Source organism: Salvelinus alpinus, chromosome 15 (genome assembly GCF_045679555.1).
Source record: "Salvelinus alpinus chromosome 15, SLU_Salpinus.1, whole genome shotgun sequence".
Lineage (NCBI taxonomy): Eukaryota > Metazoa > Chordata > Actinopteri > Salmoniformes > Salmonidae > Salvelinus > Salvelinus alpinus.
Window position 1 is genome coordinate 29,756,457 of NC_092100.1, and position 18,851 is coordinate 29,775,307.

An 18,851-nucleotide genomic window follows, 5' to 3' on the forward strand; every position below is an offset into this window, starting at 1 on the left:
AGGATACCCAGGCCAGGTCGATTAGGAAGGCCTGCTCGCTGAAGTGTTTTAAGGAGCGTTTGACAGTGATGAGGGGTGGTCGTTTGACCGCGGACCCATTACGCACGCAGGCAATGAGGCAGTGATCGCTGAGATCCTGGTTGAAGACAGCAGAGGTGTATTTAGAGGGCAAGTTGGTCAGGATGATATCTAAGAGGGTGGCCATGGTTACGGATTTAGGGTTGTACCTGGTAGGTTCCTTGATAATTTGTGTGAGATTGAGGGCATCTAGTTTAGATTGTAGGATGGCCTGGGTGTTAAGCATGTCCCAGTTTAGGTCACCTAACAGTACAAATTCTGAAGATAGATGGGGGCAATCAATTTACATATGGTGTCCAGGGCACAGCTGAGGGCTGAAGGGGGTCTGTAACAAGCGGCAACAGTGAGAGATTTGTTTCTGGAAAGATGGACTTTTGAAAGTAGAAGCTCGAATTGTTTGGGGCACAGACCTGGATAGTATGACAGAACTCTGCAGGCTATCTCTGCAGTAGATTGCAACTCCACCCCCCTTTGGCAGTTCTATCTTGTCGAAAAATTTTATAGTTAGAGATGGACATTTCAGGATTTTTGGTGGCCTTCAGACACGGCTAGGACATCTGGGTTGGCGGAGTGTGCTAAAGCAGTGAATGAAACAAACTTTGGGAGGAGGCTTCTAATGTTAACATGCATGAAACCAAGGCTTTTACGGTTACAGAAGTCAACAAATGAGAGCACCTGTGGAATGGGAGTGGTGCTGTGGGCTGCAGGGCCTGGGTTAACCTCTACATCACCAGACGAACAGAGGAGGAGTAGGATAAGGGTACGGCTAAAGGCTATAAGAACTGGTCGTCTAGTGCGTTCAGAACAGAGAGTAAAAGGAGCAGATTTCTGGGTGCGGAAGAATGGTAGGATGTGGGTATGGTAGGATAAAGGGTATGGTAGGATGTGAGTACAGTGGGGTTAAACCTAGGCAACGAATGACGATGAGAGAGGTTTTGTCTCTAGAGGCACCAGTTAAGCCAGGTGAGGTCACTGCATGTGTGGGGGGTGGAACAAAAGGGCTAGCTAAGGCATTTTGGGCAGGGCTGGAGGCTCTACAGTGAAATAAGACAATCATCACTAACCGAAACAGCAATAGACAAGGCATATTGACATTAGGGAGAGGCATGTGTAGCCGAGTGAACATAGGGTCCAGTGAGTAGCAACTGATTAGTCAGGGAGCAAATTCAGTAGTTGCTACTACGCTAGGCGAGCTGGAGACACGGCGATACAGCTAGCGGGCCGGTGCTAGCAGATGGGCTTCCGGGGACATCGCAACCGACGAGCCTGTTGAAACCACCTCAGACGGTTACGTCGGCAGACCAGTCGTGATGGATTGGCGGGGCTCCGTGTCGACAGTAAAGGGTCCAGGCCAATTGGCAAAAGAGGTATTATAGTCCAAGAATTGGCTGCTGGACCTCTCCGGCTAGCCGGGAGATGGGCCTAGCTCCAGGCTAGTTCCAGGCTAACTGGTGCTTCCTTCGGGACAGAGACGTTAGCCAGGAGTAGCCACTCGGATAGCAGCTAGCTGGCTGCGATGATCCGGTGTAAAGGTTCAGAGCTTGCGGAAGGAATCCGGAGATGTAGTAGAGAAAAAGAAGTCTGATATGCTCCAGGTTGATATCGCGCTGTGCATACTGGCAGGAATTGACCGGGCTGAGGCTGGCTGATGTCCGAGTAACGGTGATGACCGCTAGCAGTGGCTAACTGACTACTAGCTAGTAGCTAGTTAGCTGGCTAGCTCCTGATGGGGGTTCCGGTTATGAAAAATATCAGATCCGTACCACTTTGGGTAAGGCGGGATGCAGGAGAGTATGTCCAGTCCGTAGATGGAAATTGAGATAAAAAATATATACGAAGAAAACAATATATACACGAGACAGGACGGAACAAGACAAAACAGACATCGGACTGCTACGCCATCTTGATAAGTGCGTGAATTCGACAATTTCCCTGTTCTGTTAAGCATTCAAAATGTAACAAGTACTTTCGGGTGTCATGGAAAATGTATGTAGTAAAAAGTACATAATTTTCTTTAGGAATGTATTGAAGTAAAAGTTGTCAAAAATATAAATAGTAAAGTACAGATACCCCCAAAAAACACTTAAGTAGTACTTTCAATATTTGTTTCTTACATACTTTACACCACTGGTTATGATAAAGATTATTTATTTATATATATTTTTTTTGGGGGGTGGGTACTTTTTCCCCTTTTTCTCCCCAATTGGTAGTTACAGTCTTGTCCCATCGATGCAACTCCCGTACGGACATGGGATAGGCGAAGATCGAGAGCCATGCGTCCTCCGAAACACGACCCACCAAGCCGCACTGCTTCTTGACACACTGCTCGCTTAACCCGGAAGCCAGCCGCACCAATGTGTCGGAGGAAACACCGTACAGCTGGCAGCTGAAGGCAGCGTGCATGCGCCCGGCCGCCACAAGGAGTCGCTAGAGCGCGATGGGACAAGGACATCACAGACGGCCAAACCCTCCACTAACTCGGACGACGCTGGGCCAATTGTGCGCCTCCTCATGGGTCTCCTGGTCGGCTGCGAGACAGCCTGGGATTGAACCTGGATCTGTAGTGACACCTCTAGCGCTGCGATGCGGTGCCTTAGACTGCTTTAATTTTTTTATTTAACCTTTATTTAACTAGGGAAGTCAATTAAGAACAAATTCTTATTTACAATGACGGCCTACCAAAAGGCAAAAGGCCTCCTGGGGGGACGGGGGCTGGGATTTAAAAATAATTAAAAAATACATATATAATATAGGACAAAACACACATCACGACAAGAGAGACAACACAACACTACATAAAGAGAAACCTAAGACAACAGCATAGCAAGGCAGCAACACATGACAACACAGCATGGTAGCAACATAACATGGTACAAACATTATTGGGCACAGACAACAGCACAAAGGGCAAGAAGGTAGAGACAACAATACATCACACAAAGCATCCACAACTGTCAGTAAGAGTGTCCATGATTGAGTCTTTGAATGAAGAGATTGATAAAACTGTCCAGTTTGAGTGTTTGTTGCAGCTCGTTCCAGTCGCTAGCTGCAGCGAACTGAAAAGACGAGCAACCCAGGGATGTGTGTGCTTTGGGGACCTTTAACAGAATGGGACTGGTAGAACGGGTGTTGTATGCGGAGGATGAGGGCTGCAGTAGATATCTCAGATAGGGGGGATTGAGGCCTAAGAGGGTTTTATAAATAAGCATCAACCAGTGTGTCTTGTGACGGGTACACAGAGATTACCAGTTTACAGAGGAGCATAGAGTGCAGTGATGTGTGCACTGAGAGCAGGATAGTGTACTGTCTAGCCATACTCCCAAGTACTTGTATGAGGTGACTACCTCAAGCTTTAAACCCTCAGAGGTAGTAATCACACCTGTGGGGAGAGGGGCATTCTTCTTACCAAACCACATTACCTTTGTTTTGGAGGTGTTCAGAACAAGGTTAAGGGTAGAGAAAGCTTGTTGTAGAGCATTTAACACAAAATCCGGGAAGGGGCCAGCTGAGTATAAGACTGTATCATCTGCATATAAATGGATGAGAGAGCTTCCTACTGCCTGAGCTATGTTGTTGATGTAAATTGAGAAGAGCGTGGGGCCTAGGATTGAGCCTTGGTGTACTCGCTTGGTGACAGGCAGCAGCTGAGACAGCAGATTTTCTGACTTTATACACTGCACTCTTTGAGAGAGGTAGGCCAAAGACCCCTCAGAAACAACAATACACCTTAGCCGGCCCACAAGAATGGAATGGTCTACCATATCAGAAGCTTTGGCCAAGTCAATAAAAATAGCAGCACAACATTGCTTAGAATCAAGGGCAATGGTAACATCATTGAGGGCCTTTAAGGTTGCAGTGACACATCCATAACCTGAGCGGAAACCAGATTGCATACCAGAGAGAGTACTACAGACATCAAGAAAGCCAGTCAGTTGATTATTGACCAGTTTTTCCAACACTTTTGATAAACAGGGCAAAATAGAAATAGGCCTATAACAGTTAGGATCAGCTTGATCTCCCCCTTTAAATAAAGGAAGAACCGTGGCTGCCTTTCAAGCAATGGAAACCTCCCCAGAGACAGGTTAAAAAGGTCGGAGATAGGTTTGGCGATGACAGGTGCAGCAACGTTAAAGAAGAAAGGGTCTAAACCATCTGACCCAGATGGTTTTTTGGGGTCAAGTTTCAGGAGCTCCTTTAGTATCTTGGACTCAGTGATTGCCTGCAAGGAGAAACTTTGTAGAGGGGCAGGGGAAAAAGAGGGAGAAGCATTGGGGATAGTTGCATTAGAAGGGGTGGGAGATGAAGAAATGTTGTATGGGCAAGGAGGCATGGCTGAGTCAAATAGGAATCCTGACTTAATGAAGTGGTGAGTAAAGAGATCACCCATGTGCTTCTTGTCAGTAACAACCACATCATCAACTTTAAAGGACATGGGCAGTTGTGAGGAGGAGAGTTTATTATCCAGGTCTTTAACCGTTTTCCAGAACTTCTTGGGGTTAGACCCATAGAGAGAGAACTGCTCCTTAAAGTAACTAACTTTGGCCTTCCGGATAGCCTGAGTGTACTTATTTCTCACATGCCTGAAGGAGAGCCAATCAGCCTGAGTATGCGTGTGCCGAGCCTTTCGCCAAATGCAAATTCTTGAGGTGGAGTAACTCTGCAAGATCACGGTTGAACCAGGGGCTGAACATGTTTTTAATTCTCATTTTCTTTATGGGGGCGTGTTTGTTAACAATACCACTGAAAATATTTTTTAAAAGGTGAAAGCGTCTTCGACAGAGGGGATCAAGCTGATTCTATACCATTTTACAGAAGCCAGTTCATGAAGGAAAGCTTGCTCATTAAAGTTTTTTCGCAAGCGTCTATGACAAATCAGGACAGGTTGTTTCACTGAGCAGCCATTACAAACACAGGATGTAAAACAGTGATCACTAAGGTCATTACAGAAAACACCAGACTGATACCTATCAGGATTATTTGTGAGGATAACATCAAGAAGAGTAGCCTTTTCTGGGTGTTTGGAGTCATACCTTGTGGGATTGGTAATAATCTGGTAAAGATTTAGGGAGTCCCATTGCTTTAGGACTTGGTCAGGTGGTTTAAGCATGTCCCAGTTTAGGTCACCTAGCAAGTGTGTTAGTGTAAGGAGAGAGCTTAGGGCAGGTAGGGTACAGGCCGGTGCTGATGGAGGACGATAGCACCCAGCAACAGTCAACAAAGAGCTATTTGAAAGTTTAATACTTAAAACCAGCAAATCAAATTGTTTGGGGACAGACTTGGTGGAGACAACCGAGCACTGAAGGTGATCCTTGGTAAAGATTGCCACTTCCCCACCTTTGGGAGATCTGTCTTGCTGAAAAAAGTTATAATCAGAAAGATTAACATCAGTATTCAAAACACTTTTCCTTAACCACGTCTCAGTAATGACCAACACAACTGAAGCTGTGAACCAACACTTTCAATTGATCCATTTTAGGTAAAAAGCTTCTAGTGTTAACATATAGAAAACCCAGGCCTTTACGAGAGCATAAATCAGTGAAGCAGATATCAGAGCACAAGTCATAATTGGGGCTAGCAACAGTAGATGGGACAGTGTGTACATGCACATTTCCAGATATCATCAACAGTAATACAATCAAGGAACGGCATAAGACAGGGAGAACTCTGCAGTGCTGATTTATGACATCTGAATGCGCATCAGATGGCAACAAGATCATATTGTACAGCAATTTAATTAGGTAACATGAATATAAAAGCCGGCGAGAGGTGGTTAGAATGGGACGGGAGTCCAAAGGTCTGTGTAACCAATAGAGAGTCAGAACCCCAAGTGTGGGAACAAACACAGTCTGTCCCACGGTTGGGTAAAGAAAGTTCGTAGTCAACAAAGCATGCAGGAGTCATGAGGCAAATAGCAAAATAGCAAAATGCACAAGAAAAAAATAAAATTATAACAACTTGGGACTAGCCATTGTAAGATCAGAGTCACTCGCCCCAACAGTGCATGTGTGATGGAGAGGCGAGTGAAAGCTCGGGGGGGGGGGTACCTGTACCAGACAGGGGGAGACAACCAGGGAAGACGGTGAACAGATCGCCAGGTGGAGTCCAAGCAGCAGTGCAGCAGGCAACGGGAGTAGGTGTCACACCCACTTGGGAGAAGCTTTATATCTGGAGGCAGATTTCTTGTAGAATAGCCCGCTGCGCCACTCGGGGGCCGATAAAGATGAGTTTGGCCCAGTGGGAGTGAGATTTTGGGAGAAAGTGGTTCCAGACCTTTTGGCTGATCTGTATGTGGTATCAAGTTGGGTGAAAAATATGTTGGGTACTGTTAAATCAGTGAAAATAACCTGAAGGGACTTGTGATGTTTTTTTGTAGTTCTTCCACCTAGAGGGAGCGGGCGCTCCGTGCCACGCAACTCGGGTCAAGATCTGTTTCTTGCTTTGCTCATAGGAACAGGGCATCATTGAAAGGAGTGATTTCTGGAGAGGCGTTAAGTGTGGCAGTGGAGCAATTGAAGTTGAAGATTCATGGTGTTTTTATCGCATTTTTTTTACCCCCTTAATTAAAAAAAAAATGACTGGTGTTTGTGACGCCCGCCATTTGGTGCAACACAGACCCAGTGGGGAGCGTGATGAAACAGAAGTGACACAGTCTGTCCTTTTGAGTTTTGAAACAGTCTTTACCCGATGAAGTTATGTTAGGATATATCAGTTATCCTGTTAGAGCTTTTGTGCCGAACCCACTGTGGTGTTTCAGGTGTAATGTTTATGATCATGTTGCAGCAGTGTGTAGGAGGAAGATTCCAAGATGTGGGAAGTGTGTAGGAGGGCATGGGATAGATGAATGTGTAGTTTCGGCGGGAAAAGTTATGGGTGTCAACTTTAGGGGTGCCCATGTTGCTGGGAATCGGAAGTGTCCGGTGCGAGAGAGGCAGGTTGAGGTGGCCACGGTCAGAGTAATGCAGAAGGGTGTCTTATGCTGAAGCAGTGAAGAAAGTAGAGGAGGATGGGTCAAGGGTGAGGGATCCTGACAGGATTCCTGTGAGTAGTAGATCTGTGCCAGCACAGAGAGATAGGCCAATGAGCTTCTTAGCGTTCACAACAATGGATATCAACTATACCGCAGGAATGGAAAGTAAATCACAGAAAACCGATGTTGTGGTGGCAGCTGCAGAGAAGTACTTGGGTGTACCAGACTTGACTGTACCAGAAGAGTTACAGGGTGTACTGACCCGTCCTCCTAGGCTGCTGGTTAATTTAGTGGAATAGGGTGGTGGGTTTTTAATGTCACAAAGTATAATGGATTTATACACCAGTCCAGTTGGTGCCGGTAATGCAACATATTGGATGCCAACCGCCATAAAACCTAATTGAAGAAGAAGAACGAATTCTGGGTAATCCACAGCAGGTCAATAGAGAATTGTTGTGGGTGACTTGAAAGTTGAATGGCCCAGGGATAGAAACTGTCATAAAGTTGTCATTAGGTCATAAAAATCGAATCTCTCCCATGTGGGTTTTATGCAAGATAAGTTTGCCCCGTTGTAACTCAAATGCATCTTCTTTAGAAGTGCTGTTAATATCCCTTTGATGACTGAACATTCATCAATATACTGTTTCCCATCATTGCAGGTAATATTTTGTTGACGATTGTACGAAGTATAAATGTTTTTATAAACTCATGAGCACCAGCTAGCTTGTTAGCTGTGCCTGTTAGCCTGGTTGTTAGCCCAGAAAGTATTGTGTGGTGCATTCTATTTCTTCATCACAAGAGTGTCACATTAAGTCACTTTTCAGGTTCATTTGATATATTTTGTATACTAAAATGGATGATTGTAGTTTATTCTGTTGTACACATGAGAACATTTGAAAATGATGTATTTGTTTTTATTATAGTAAATTAGGAATGACTAGAAATAGTTTAATCCACTATTACAATCCCTATAACTTTTATAGACATTTAGATGTCCTTTTTGTTTGTATATTAAACAGCAACTATAAGGAGAATTATTATGGGGGTGCTGTTAATAACCCTTTAAAGACTGAACATCCATCTATACTGTGTCCCATCATTGCAGCTTGGCAATAAATGAACTGTCATCCAACACTCCTTCGTGTTGACTCACTGACTTGGAAGATGGGACCGAGAGATCACATATGGATAATGTATGTGTGAAGGAGTACAGTATTCATAGTTCATGCATCCTTACCTATGTTAATGTTTACTCTTCCTGGGCTGCACCTTAGAACCAACCCTTTTCCCCAACAATGGCTGGCCTGCCTACTCACTATTCAGAAAACATATAGACTAGCATTTTCCTAATGCTTTTGTATTGCCATCTGTAGCTGAATTGGGCAGTACATTTTTCATGGCAAGACCAGTAGAAGACAAAATACATGGACAATTTAAGCAGTGGACCACACAGAAGACCCTAGTTGTGGAAAGAAAAAATATATACTTCACCAAAGGGAGATAATGCATTATGTCCACAAGGTGGCATGAGTGACCCATAGTTCAGAGCAATGGTATGCTGTGAGACCACTTGCAACAGAAAATTGCCCAAAACACATTGGATATGTGGTGGATAGGAAATGTGATGGACTATTTTGATCTTCAATCACCTGGTAATAAAATTAACATAGAGACATATATAAATGGATCTGGAATTGCATTTATTTTGACCAGTGGCTTTGGGACATTAAAAATACCAGAACTATGGGAAGCATGACAACTGATGAATAGAATTGGTGAGAAGACAGATCAATGATATCTACAAGACATAAATGGATGCTTTTTCCTTTCACAATCTCTCCGTCTCTCTGAAAGGTATTGTATGTGCTGATATCAGATAAGGAACTTTCACGACTTCATTGAAACACAAGGCCATTGTAAAAACGAATACACTATGCATGCGCGAACACACACAAACAGTATCTCCTCTCAACTGGAGAATAAAGAGCATGCGTTTCAGTCAGGTGAACATGGTGACCTTTCACATTCCAGTTACAGTACTCAAATCTCAAGAATAATACTTGTTTTCACCAGAGTCCAATATATTTAAGTTATGTCAATCAATCTTGAATCCTCACACAGTCATGATTAATCACACTGAAAAGTTATGGATTTATGGATGAGTAAATAGATAAAACAAGCATTCAAATAAGCTAAGTACTTTTTATCTTCAAGGGACACAAACAGCTAAACAAGCTTATATATGATGCGTCATGCTTGGCATTTCAACCAGACAAAAACACATTACAAGAAAGAATGTGTACAAACAAGCTTGTATTTCTCCTTAGGGCTATGAATGCACATGGCTGATTGTAGGCCAACATTGAGTGGTTCTCTCACTACTGTCTCTGCACAAGTGTCTCCTTCAAAGTATATTAGAGTCCCCCATCACAGTGAAACATTCCTCACAGAGTTAAGTCTCTTTTTGTTTTGATGCTTGACTCAGAAATGTTTGAATCCTCCAGTAAGACGTGTGGGACTTCTACAGCAACTTGCCCTGCACCATGCCGGAATCCTTTGACTAAAGCCAGAGGAATGCTGGGTAAGTAGCCAGGCAGCTCTGAGCCAGTGGGTCGTGCCTGGTAACCTGCTGAGGTGTGGGAGTCATAGAACTGAGGGTATGCATGGCCCAGAGCAGACAGGCTGGTCTGACAACATTACTCAACCACCCCAGGAATCTTCTACAGCATTCCACACGACTTTCTTCAGGATTTATTGCACTGCAGGTTCCACCTTGGGTACACTGTGTTGTGTTTACTGGGGGATGGCTTGCCTATGTATATTTACAGTACTAAAAATACCCTTTCATTCAATTAAAAAAAGGCCGCCAGTTCTATCTCATGAATCATTTAAACACCTGCTGCACTATCATTGGTGTCTCTCTTAAATTCTTTAACCCAGGCAAGTCTTCAGTACTATTGGTACAAGTTTGAATATGTATTATTGCTCAGGTAGTGGTGGTGGTGATAGTATGCTCAGATAAGTTACAGTAAGGGTACAGCATATTTTTTCCCCTATAAAATCTTATCTGAGAAAAGGTGTGGAGGAGACCTGTTGGCAATTAAGTAAATTAATCTAATTTATAAATGTTATCTTCGAAGAGGACGTGAAAAGGTGAATAACCAGAGAGGTGGTCGTGGAAAGGTAGTAAGTACCACAACAGTGGGCGAGTGGCAGCTATTGAATACTGCAACAGGAATAACAAACATGAGACTGAAAACCACCCCCCATTGTCTATTTGGTAGCAGGATATGAATAGAGGCATCTCAAAGAGGAAACATCACTTGAACGTCGTCACCTGTACCTGTCTATCTATCTATCAGCTATCACAGGGCTTTAGACTTCCGTGCTTGTGCTTCCGATAGACATATGCTACTCGAAACACTCTAATATTTGCCCAGTAGTTTACTGTAGTTTCCCCAAATTAGAGACTTCAGACAAATACATCACTTTGTTTTAGAATATTGCATTTCAGGATACCAGTTAATTTAAAATTTCACAGAGAAAACCTTATCTTAGTAGTATTTTCAGTCACTATAGAGTGAATTACATTCCTGATAAATGAGAATGTTTTTCCAGGGCAGTCGCCAGAAGGACAGGGAGTCAGGGGTGGGAGCATTATATATCTTATCAACATTACTGCTCAGAAACTTGACATGGCTGACTCACATACAGTAGCTTACATTCTTAGGCAACAACTAGTGGAAATTCTGAGGGAAGTTGTTCTGTGACTCTCTCAAGGGTGTGGCTACAGAGGTGAAACTGCAAATGTATAGGGTTTCTTTGACATGCACCCTTTCCTCCTGGGTGATGGGGGAGTTTTATGAGCAGAATCTGTTTATCAGCAGCATTAACCATATTATATATATTTGTGTTCATGTGGGTAGGCTCCTTGGATACCTGCGTGCTGACATGGAACATGCATTTACAGGAACCTTCCTCTGAGAAGAGCTCAGGAAATTGCTTGTCCCCCTTGGCAGCGGTGTGAAGATCAAAGCACTGGCAGGCGTTGAGCAGTATCCACTGAGGTTGCAGGATTATCTCTCCACATTCCTGCATTCCAGCTCTCTCCATCATCTGAGACACTGTGGGGCCCCGGGAGGGAGCTCCACACTAAATACATTTGCTTCTAGAGATCTGGTTAGGTTTTAGCTGTTAGTCAGGATGTTGTCATTGTCCCAGTCTGAACAGGTTGAACTGTGAATGAAGAGAAAGATGGTAAAAAATACAGGGGTGAACCAGAGAAGGTTAGATCACAAACATCTTGTTGGTGAATTTAACAACAGAAAATGAACAATCTAATCCTTAGTATCCTAATCTGGAAAGCTTTTGAGGCACTTGCATAACTTAGTAGGGTCCATGCCATACCAAAACCATGTTCCTTTGTCAGAGATACACAGAGTGATAATGATTACACAAGGTCATGATGAAGGTAAGACCCTGTTAATGCTCCCTAACAAAGTGGATTGAGGGTACAAAAGAGATGAAACACGCATAAAGAAAAGCATGAGATTGGGCTCTGTTTCAAAATATCACTTTTTTTAAATAAAATACGTGTTTTGACTGTGATCGGGTAGATGTGTCTTGTTAATGAACAAAATAACAAACTATTGATTTCATTTGGATGGTGCAGTCATGGCTGCACAGCCCATAACATATGCCTAATTAAACCAAAAGTATGCTATTCTATTATTTTGAACAATTGTATTACCTGCCTCAACAAATGAATAATGGATTACTTATTGATGGGGTATTTTCTCAATTGATTGATTAAAATAGATGCCCACCCACATCTGCACACCACTACCAACACTTTTCCTCGGCATGCATGCACATAAAATGTGTATGCAGGCAAGAATGTGGTAAAAAAATGGGCCTGTTTGTAGGGTCATATTAACATTGCCATTTTTTCTACAGGCAAAATACCATAAATCCTACTTGAAAGCAGTATATGTTGTTTTTCTTAAAGTTGCCTGGAAATACCACGTGCATCAACTTTTATACGTACATTTGTAACAGCCTAAAAAACATTAAGAAACTTCTTTCGATCAAATAAGCTTCACGTAACTTCACTCTCTCATAGACCATACAAAAAAGGGCTTATCTCATGGACAGATTTTGGGCCGAGTAAATCCTGTCGCTTCGCTGACTATCTTAATTTATCCTCCATCTTTGGCCTTGTCTCACCTGCTGCTCTATGCTTCCTGGTCTCCAGGGCAACACCAACTGAAACATTTCATCTGACACCACGCACGACCCCATCCCCGCCTTCAAGCGGCGTGTCTAGCTGACGTCATTGTTATCGAGGCAGTGGTGTAGCTCTGCCCATCGTGAGGAGAACAGATACAGATCTGATTCCTATTACAGCACCAGGACTGTTTAAGGACTGTACCTGTGCGTCTATCTAGCCCCATGTTGCTGCGGGCAAATTAGTTTACAACGAAGTGACTGACTATCTACTCAAACCTGTTTCGAGGAAAGCCTGTGGATGGTTCAATCCGCCGGGGTTCAACGCGCAAACATGTCAAGGCATCAGAGGACCCCATTGAAAAACACGAACAATGTGGTCGAGGTCAAAAGCAAAGTAAGTGGCTGGCTAATTCATTTCACATTCATAATGCGGTTACCGTGGAACGAACCGGTAGACCGCGGTTTATTGGTTGGTAGGCTACCGTATCAGGCACGCGCGGTACACAGGGCTAACAAAATCAAGATGTAGACTACAAATGGGATTGTCCGTATGTCACTACCTGTCACAACGGCGCTCTTGAATCCCCCCTAAACTAATCATATCCGAGCGCGAAACACTGATGTTCGTGTCCTTGATTTATGCTTGTCACCACGACGTTCCGGGCGCGAGCGTGTCTGTCTCTATCCATGGGGTCGTCATTAGTTACCACAGTCACAAAGTCATAAACCCCGCCTATTTCTAATATGTATCTACTTAAAATCTCATTTCAAACCTAACCCTAACATTAACATTAACCACACTTACAATCTTATACCTAATCGTATACCTAATCCTAAACTTAAATTAAGACTAAAAAGATCATTTTTGTTTTCATACATTTTTACGATATAGCCAATTTTTACTTTGTGGCTTTGGTAACTAGTGGAAAGAAACCCTATCACGCTAGGAGGCTATGACAGTTCGCATGCTATCCATGTGTAGCAGGCTAGGAGGCTATGACAGTTCGCAAGCTATCCATGTGTAGCAGGCTAGGAGGCTATGACAGTTTACATAGTCGCTCTCTGCTCTGTCATTTCTGTTATGTATTGTAGCGCGCTGCTCTGGTGCAGAATTGAGCGTAACTGTACGTGGTTAATTAGAATATAGGGCCTGGCTTGTTAATTAGGCTATGCATGAAACCTACAAACCATATGGCATAAATGATTTAACTAGGCAAGTCAGTTAAGAACAAATTCGTATTTACAATGACAGCCAACCCCAGATAGCCAGTTGTGCTCTGCCCTATGGGACTCCCAATCACGGCCGGTTATGATACAGCCTGGAATCAAACCAGGGTCTGTAATGATGCCTCTAGCACTGAGATGCAGTGTCTTAGACCGCTGCGCCACTCGGGAACCCCAATGTTTAAGAATTGCCCATAATTGAATAGACCATAGGCCATAGTAGCCAATACAATACCATAGCCTAACTGTAGAAAAACATTGAAGATAATAAATTATATATTTATTATCATTTATCATCATCATTCTCATCTTCATCAGTGTATCACCTTAAAACCAATTGACCTTCTGTCAATTATACTCTGATATATTGGTTAAGGTGTCCTTTATTATTAAAATATTAGTGAGGACAATACTTCTTTCACACATTGTCTGTCCTGGCAACACATGTTTTTGCAAATGTACAACTTGCAATGGCTCCATGGATCCCCCGAAGATAAAGAGTACTCAAAGAGTTAGGAATTCAATAGGAATAAAGTTGTTGCAAAATAATATCTAATTATAGCTGTCACAAGAGCTCAAATTCAATAGTGGTTGTAGTTTTCCTTTAGACTGCATGTTTTAATTTCAAGACAAGAATGAGCTAGTGTGAAAAGTAAAACCTCATGCCTCCATGCAGTTCTTTCTCAGACAAAGCAACATTGGTAACTGAGTTTATGTAAAGAAAAATAGGGTTCATACCTCTGATAATCACTTTTTCAAATGTACTATTGTTGTTCACTATTGTTGTTCACGACTCAGATCCTATACAATGGCGGCGATGGAGATGGCTGCTGTTTCACGGTCTCCTAACCAATTGTGCTATTGTGTGTGTTTTTTCGTGTTATCTGTAACTTATTTTGTACATAATGTTTCTGCCACTGTCTCTTATGACCGAAAATAGCTTCTAGATATCAGGACAGCTATTACTCACCTCGTACTGGAAGAAGATTTTTTATTTAACGAGTCGGACGAAAAGGATTTACTTCAGACACCCGTCAAGGCCCTCATCTCCGTCATTCGCTGGAGAAAAAGACGGAGATATCAGTGACATAGGTTGGGGTGCCTTGTAAGGATCCAACGGCGAGTGGGTAATCTGCCTTTACCATCAGTCCTATTAGCCAACGTACAATCATTGGATAACAACATAGAAGAACTACGATCACGTATATCCTACCAACGGGACATTAAAAACTGTAATATCTTATGTTTCACCGAGTCGTGGGTGAACGACGACATGAATAACATACAGCTGGCAGTGTTTTACCCTGCATCAGCAAGATATAACAGCCGTCTCTGGTAAGACAAGGGGTGGCGGTCTGTGTATATTTTTAAACAACAGCTGGTGCACAAAATCTAATATTAAGGAAGTCTCGAGGTTTTGCTCACCTGAGGTAGAGTATGTCATGATAAGCTGTAGACCACACTATTTACCAAGAGAGCTTTCATCTATATTCTTCGTAGCTGTCTATTTACCACCACAAACCGGTGCTGGCACTAAGACCGCACTCAATGAGCTGTATCTGGCCATAAGCAAACAGGAAAACGCTCATTCAGAGGCGGTGCTCATAGTGGCCAGGGACTTTCAAGGAGCGGGACTCTAACCCGGAAGCTTATAAGAAATCCTGCTATGCCTTCCGGGGAACGATCAAACAGGCAAAGTGTCAATACAGGACTAAGTTTGAATCGTACTACATCGGCTCCGACGCTCGTCGGATGTGGCAGGGCTTGCAAACTATTACAGACTACAAAGGGAAGCACAGCCACAAGCTGCCCAGTGACAAGAGCCTACCAGACAAGCTGAATGACTTCTATGCTCGCTTCGAGGCAAGCAACACTGAAGCATGCATTAGAGCATCAGCTGTTTTGGATGACTGTGTGATCACGCTCTCCATAGCCGATGTGAGTAAGACCTTGTGCCCAAGAACACTAAGGTAACCTGCCTAAATGACTACCGACCTGTAGCCCTCACGTCTGTAGCCATGAAGTGCTTTGAAAGGCTGGTCATGGCTCACATCAACACCATTATCCCAGACACCCTTGACCCACCCAAATTTGCATACCGCCCCACAGATGATGTAATCTCTATTGCACTACACACTGCCCTTTCCCACCTGGACAAAAGGAACACCTATGTGAGAATGCTATTCATTGACTACAGCTCAGCAGTCAACACCATAGTGCCTTCTAAGCTCATCACTAAGCTAAGGACCCTGGGACTAAACACCTCCTTCTGCAACTGGATCCTGGACTTCCTGACGGGCTGACCCCAGGTGGTAAGGGTAGGTAACAACACATCCGTTATGCTGATCCTCAACCCAGGGGCCCCTCAGGGGTGCGTGCTCAGTCCCCTCCTGTACTCCCTGTTCACTCATGACTACTTGGCCAGGCACGACTCCAACACCATCATTAAGTTTGCCGATGACACAACAATGGTAAGCCTGATCACCGACAAAGGAGATGATTGTGGACTACAGGAAAGGAGGACCGAGCACGCCCCCATTCTCATCGACGGGGCTGTAGTGGAGCAGGTTGAGAGCTTCAAGTTCCTTGGTGTCCACATCACCAACAAACTATCATGGTCCAATCACACCAAGACAGTCATGAAGAGGGCATAACAAAGCCTATTCCCCCTCAGGAGACTGAAAATATTTGGCATGTGTCCTCAGATCCTCAAAAAGGTTCTACAGCTGCACCATCGAGAGCATCCTGACTGGTTGTATCACTGCCTGGTACGGCAATTGCTCGGCCTCCGACCGCAAGGCAGTACAGAGGGTAGTGCGTACGGCCCTGTACATCACTGGGGCCAAGCTTTCTGCCATCCAGGACCTCTATACTAGGCGGTGTCAGAGAAAGGCCCTAAAAATTGTCAAAGACTCCAGCAACCCTAGTCATAGACTGTTCTCTCTGCTACTGCACGGCAAGCGGTATCGGAGCACCAAGTCGAGGTCCAAAAGGCTTCTTAACAGCTTCTACCCCCAAGCCATAAGACTCCTGATCAGCTAATCAAATGGCTACCCTGACCTTTTGCATTGTTCCCCCCCCCCCCCCCCCTTTTATGCTGCTGCTAGTCTCTGTTTATTATCTATTTATAGTCACTTTAACTCTACCTACATGTACGTTTTACATCAATTACCTCGACTAACCTGTGCCCCCACACGTTGACTCTGTACCAGTACCCCCTGTATATAGCCTCGCTACTGTTATTTTACTGCTGGTCTTTAATTATTAGTTATTTTATTTAAAAAATTGACTTATCTATTTTTTACTGAACACTTATTTTTCTTAAAACTACATTGTTGGTTAAAGGCTTGTAAAGTAAGCATTTCGCTCACCACCTGTTGTATTCGGCGCATGTCAAATCAAATCAAATTTTATTAGTCACATACACATGGTTAGCAGATGTTAATGCGAGTGTAGCGAAATGCTTGTGCTTCTAGTTCCGACAATGCAGTAATAACCAACAGTAATCTAACCTAACAATTCCACACTACTACCTTACACACACACACAAGTGTAAGGGATAAAGAATATGTACATAAAGATATATGGATGAGTGGTGGTACAGAACGGCATGGCAGATGCAGTAGATGGTATAGAGTACGGTATATACATATGAGATGAGTACTGTAGGGTATGTAAACATAAAGTGGCATAGTTTAAAGTGGCTAGTGGTACATGTATTGCATAAAGATGGCAAGATGCAGTAGATGATATAGAGTACAGTATATATACATATGAGATGGGTAATGTAGGGTATGTAAACATTGTATTAAGTGACAAATAACATTTGATTTGATGTCAAAATCTTTAAAGGCCCAGGGCAGTTAAAAACATGATTTACCTGTGTTTTATGTATATTTCCACACTATAAGCTGGAATAATACTGTGAAATTGTGAAAATTATAATAATGCCCTTTTAGTGTAAGAGCTGTTTGAAAAGACCGCCTGAAATTTCAGCTTGTTTTGGTGGGATGGAGTTTTGGCCTACCTGGTAAATTAGTTAATAGACTAATAAGAAAGAGTTCCAAACCGCTCTGCCCAAAACAGCTAGTTTTCTCCTCCCCCTCCCCACTCAGACCACACAAAGACAGTCCTAGCAAAATTCTTGCTTGAGAAATTGCTCTTCGCTAAGAAGCTATTTTTGTTTATATTTGACCATTTTAATTGAAAACAATCACAGTAAGGTACTTAATTGTTACCCGGAAATGATTTGATATTGAGATAAAAACAGCTGCATTGGACCTTTAACAATCTAGTATGGTCTGAATTAGAGGTCGACCGATTAAGCAGAATGGTCGAGTAATTAGGGCCGATTTCAAGTTTTCATAACAATCAGTAATCTGCATTTTTGGACACCGATTATGGCTGATTACATTGCACTCCACGAGGAGACTGCGTGGCAGGCTGACTACCTGTTATGCAAGTGCAGCAAGGAGCCAAGGTAAGGTGGACTACAGGAAAGGAGGACCGAGCATTAAATTTATCTTATAAAAACAATCAATCTTAACATAATCACTAATTACCTACACATGGTTGATGTTATTACTAGTTTATCTAGCTTGTCCTGCGTTGCATATAATCGATGCGGTGCCTGTTAATTTATCATTGAATCACAGCCTACTTCGCCAAACGGGTGATTTAACAAGCGCATTCGCGAAAAAAGCACTGTCATTGCATCAATGTGTACCTAACCATAAACATCAATGCCTTTCTTAAAATCAATACACAAGTATATATTTTGAAACCTGCATATTTAGTTAATATTGCCTGCTAACATGAATTTCTTTTAACTAGGGAAATTGTGTCACTTCTTTTGCGTTCTGTGCAAGCAGAGTCAGGGTATATGCAGCAGTTTGGGCCGCCTGGCTCGTTGCGAACTGTGTGAAGACCATTTCTTCCTAACAAGGACCGTAATTAATTTGCCAGAATTGTACATAATTATGACATAACATTGAAGGTTGTACAATGTAACAGCAATATTTAGACTTAGGGATGCCATCCGTTAGATAAAATACGTAACGGTTCCGTATTTCACTGAAAGAATAAATGTTTTGTTTTCGAAATGATAGTTTCTGGATTTTACCATATTAATGACCTAAGGCTCATATTCCTGTGTGTTATTATATTATAATTAAGTCTATGATTTGATAGAGCAGTCTGACTGAGCGGTGGTAGGCAGCAGCAGGCTCGTAAGCATTCATTCAAACAGCACTTTCCTGCATTTGCCAGCAGCTCTTCGCTGTGCTTCAAGCATTGCGCTGTTTATGACTTCATGCCTATCAACTCCGGAGATAAGGCTGGCAATACTAAAGTA

The 18,851-nt window shown here is 43.0% G+C and overlaps 1 protein-coding gene and 1 long non-coding RNA gene across 2 annotated transcripts in view; one reads left to right on the forward strand and one right to left on the reverse strand.

The window, feature by feature from the left end:
• Positions 1–8,724: 8,724 nt before the first annotated feature.
• Positions 8,725–12,400, reverse strand: LOC139539891 (uncharacterized). The gene is made up of 2 exons (XR_011668032.1): positions 12,272–12,400; positions 8,725–11,281 (listed from the first exon to the last, which is right to left on the reverse strand). It is a non-coding gene; the product is annotated as an uncharacterized lncRNA (long non-coding RNA).
• A 128-nt stretch (positions 12,401–12,528) lies between these two features.
• LOC139539888 (partitioning defective 6 homolog alpha-like) overlaps positions 12,529–18,851 on the forward strand; it is a 41,041-nt gene continuing 34,718 nt past the window's right edge. The window contains exon 1 of the mRNA XM_071343271.1: positions 12,529–12,668. Coding sequence (XP_071199372.1) covers positions 12,573–12,668 — 96 coding nt within the window. The 5' untranslated portion in view covers positions 12,529–12,572. The remainder of the gene's footprint in view (positions 12,669–18,851) is intronic.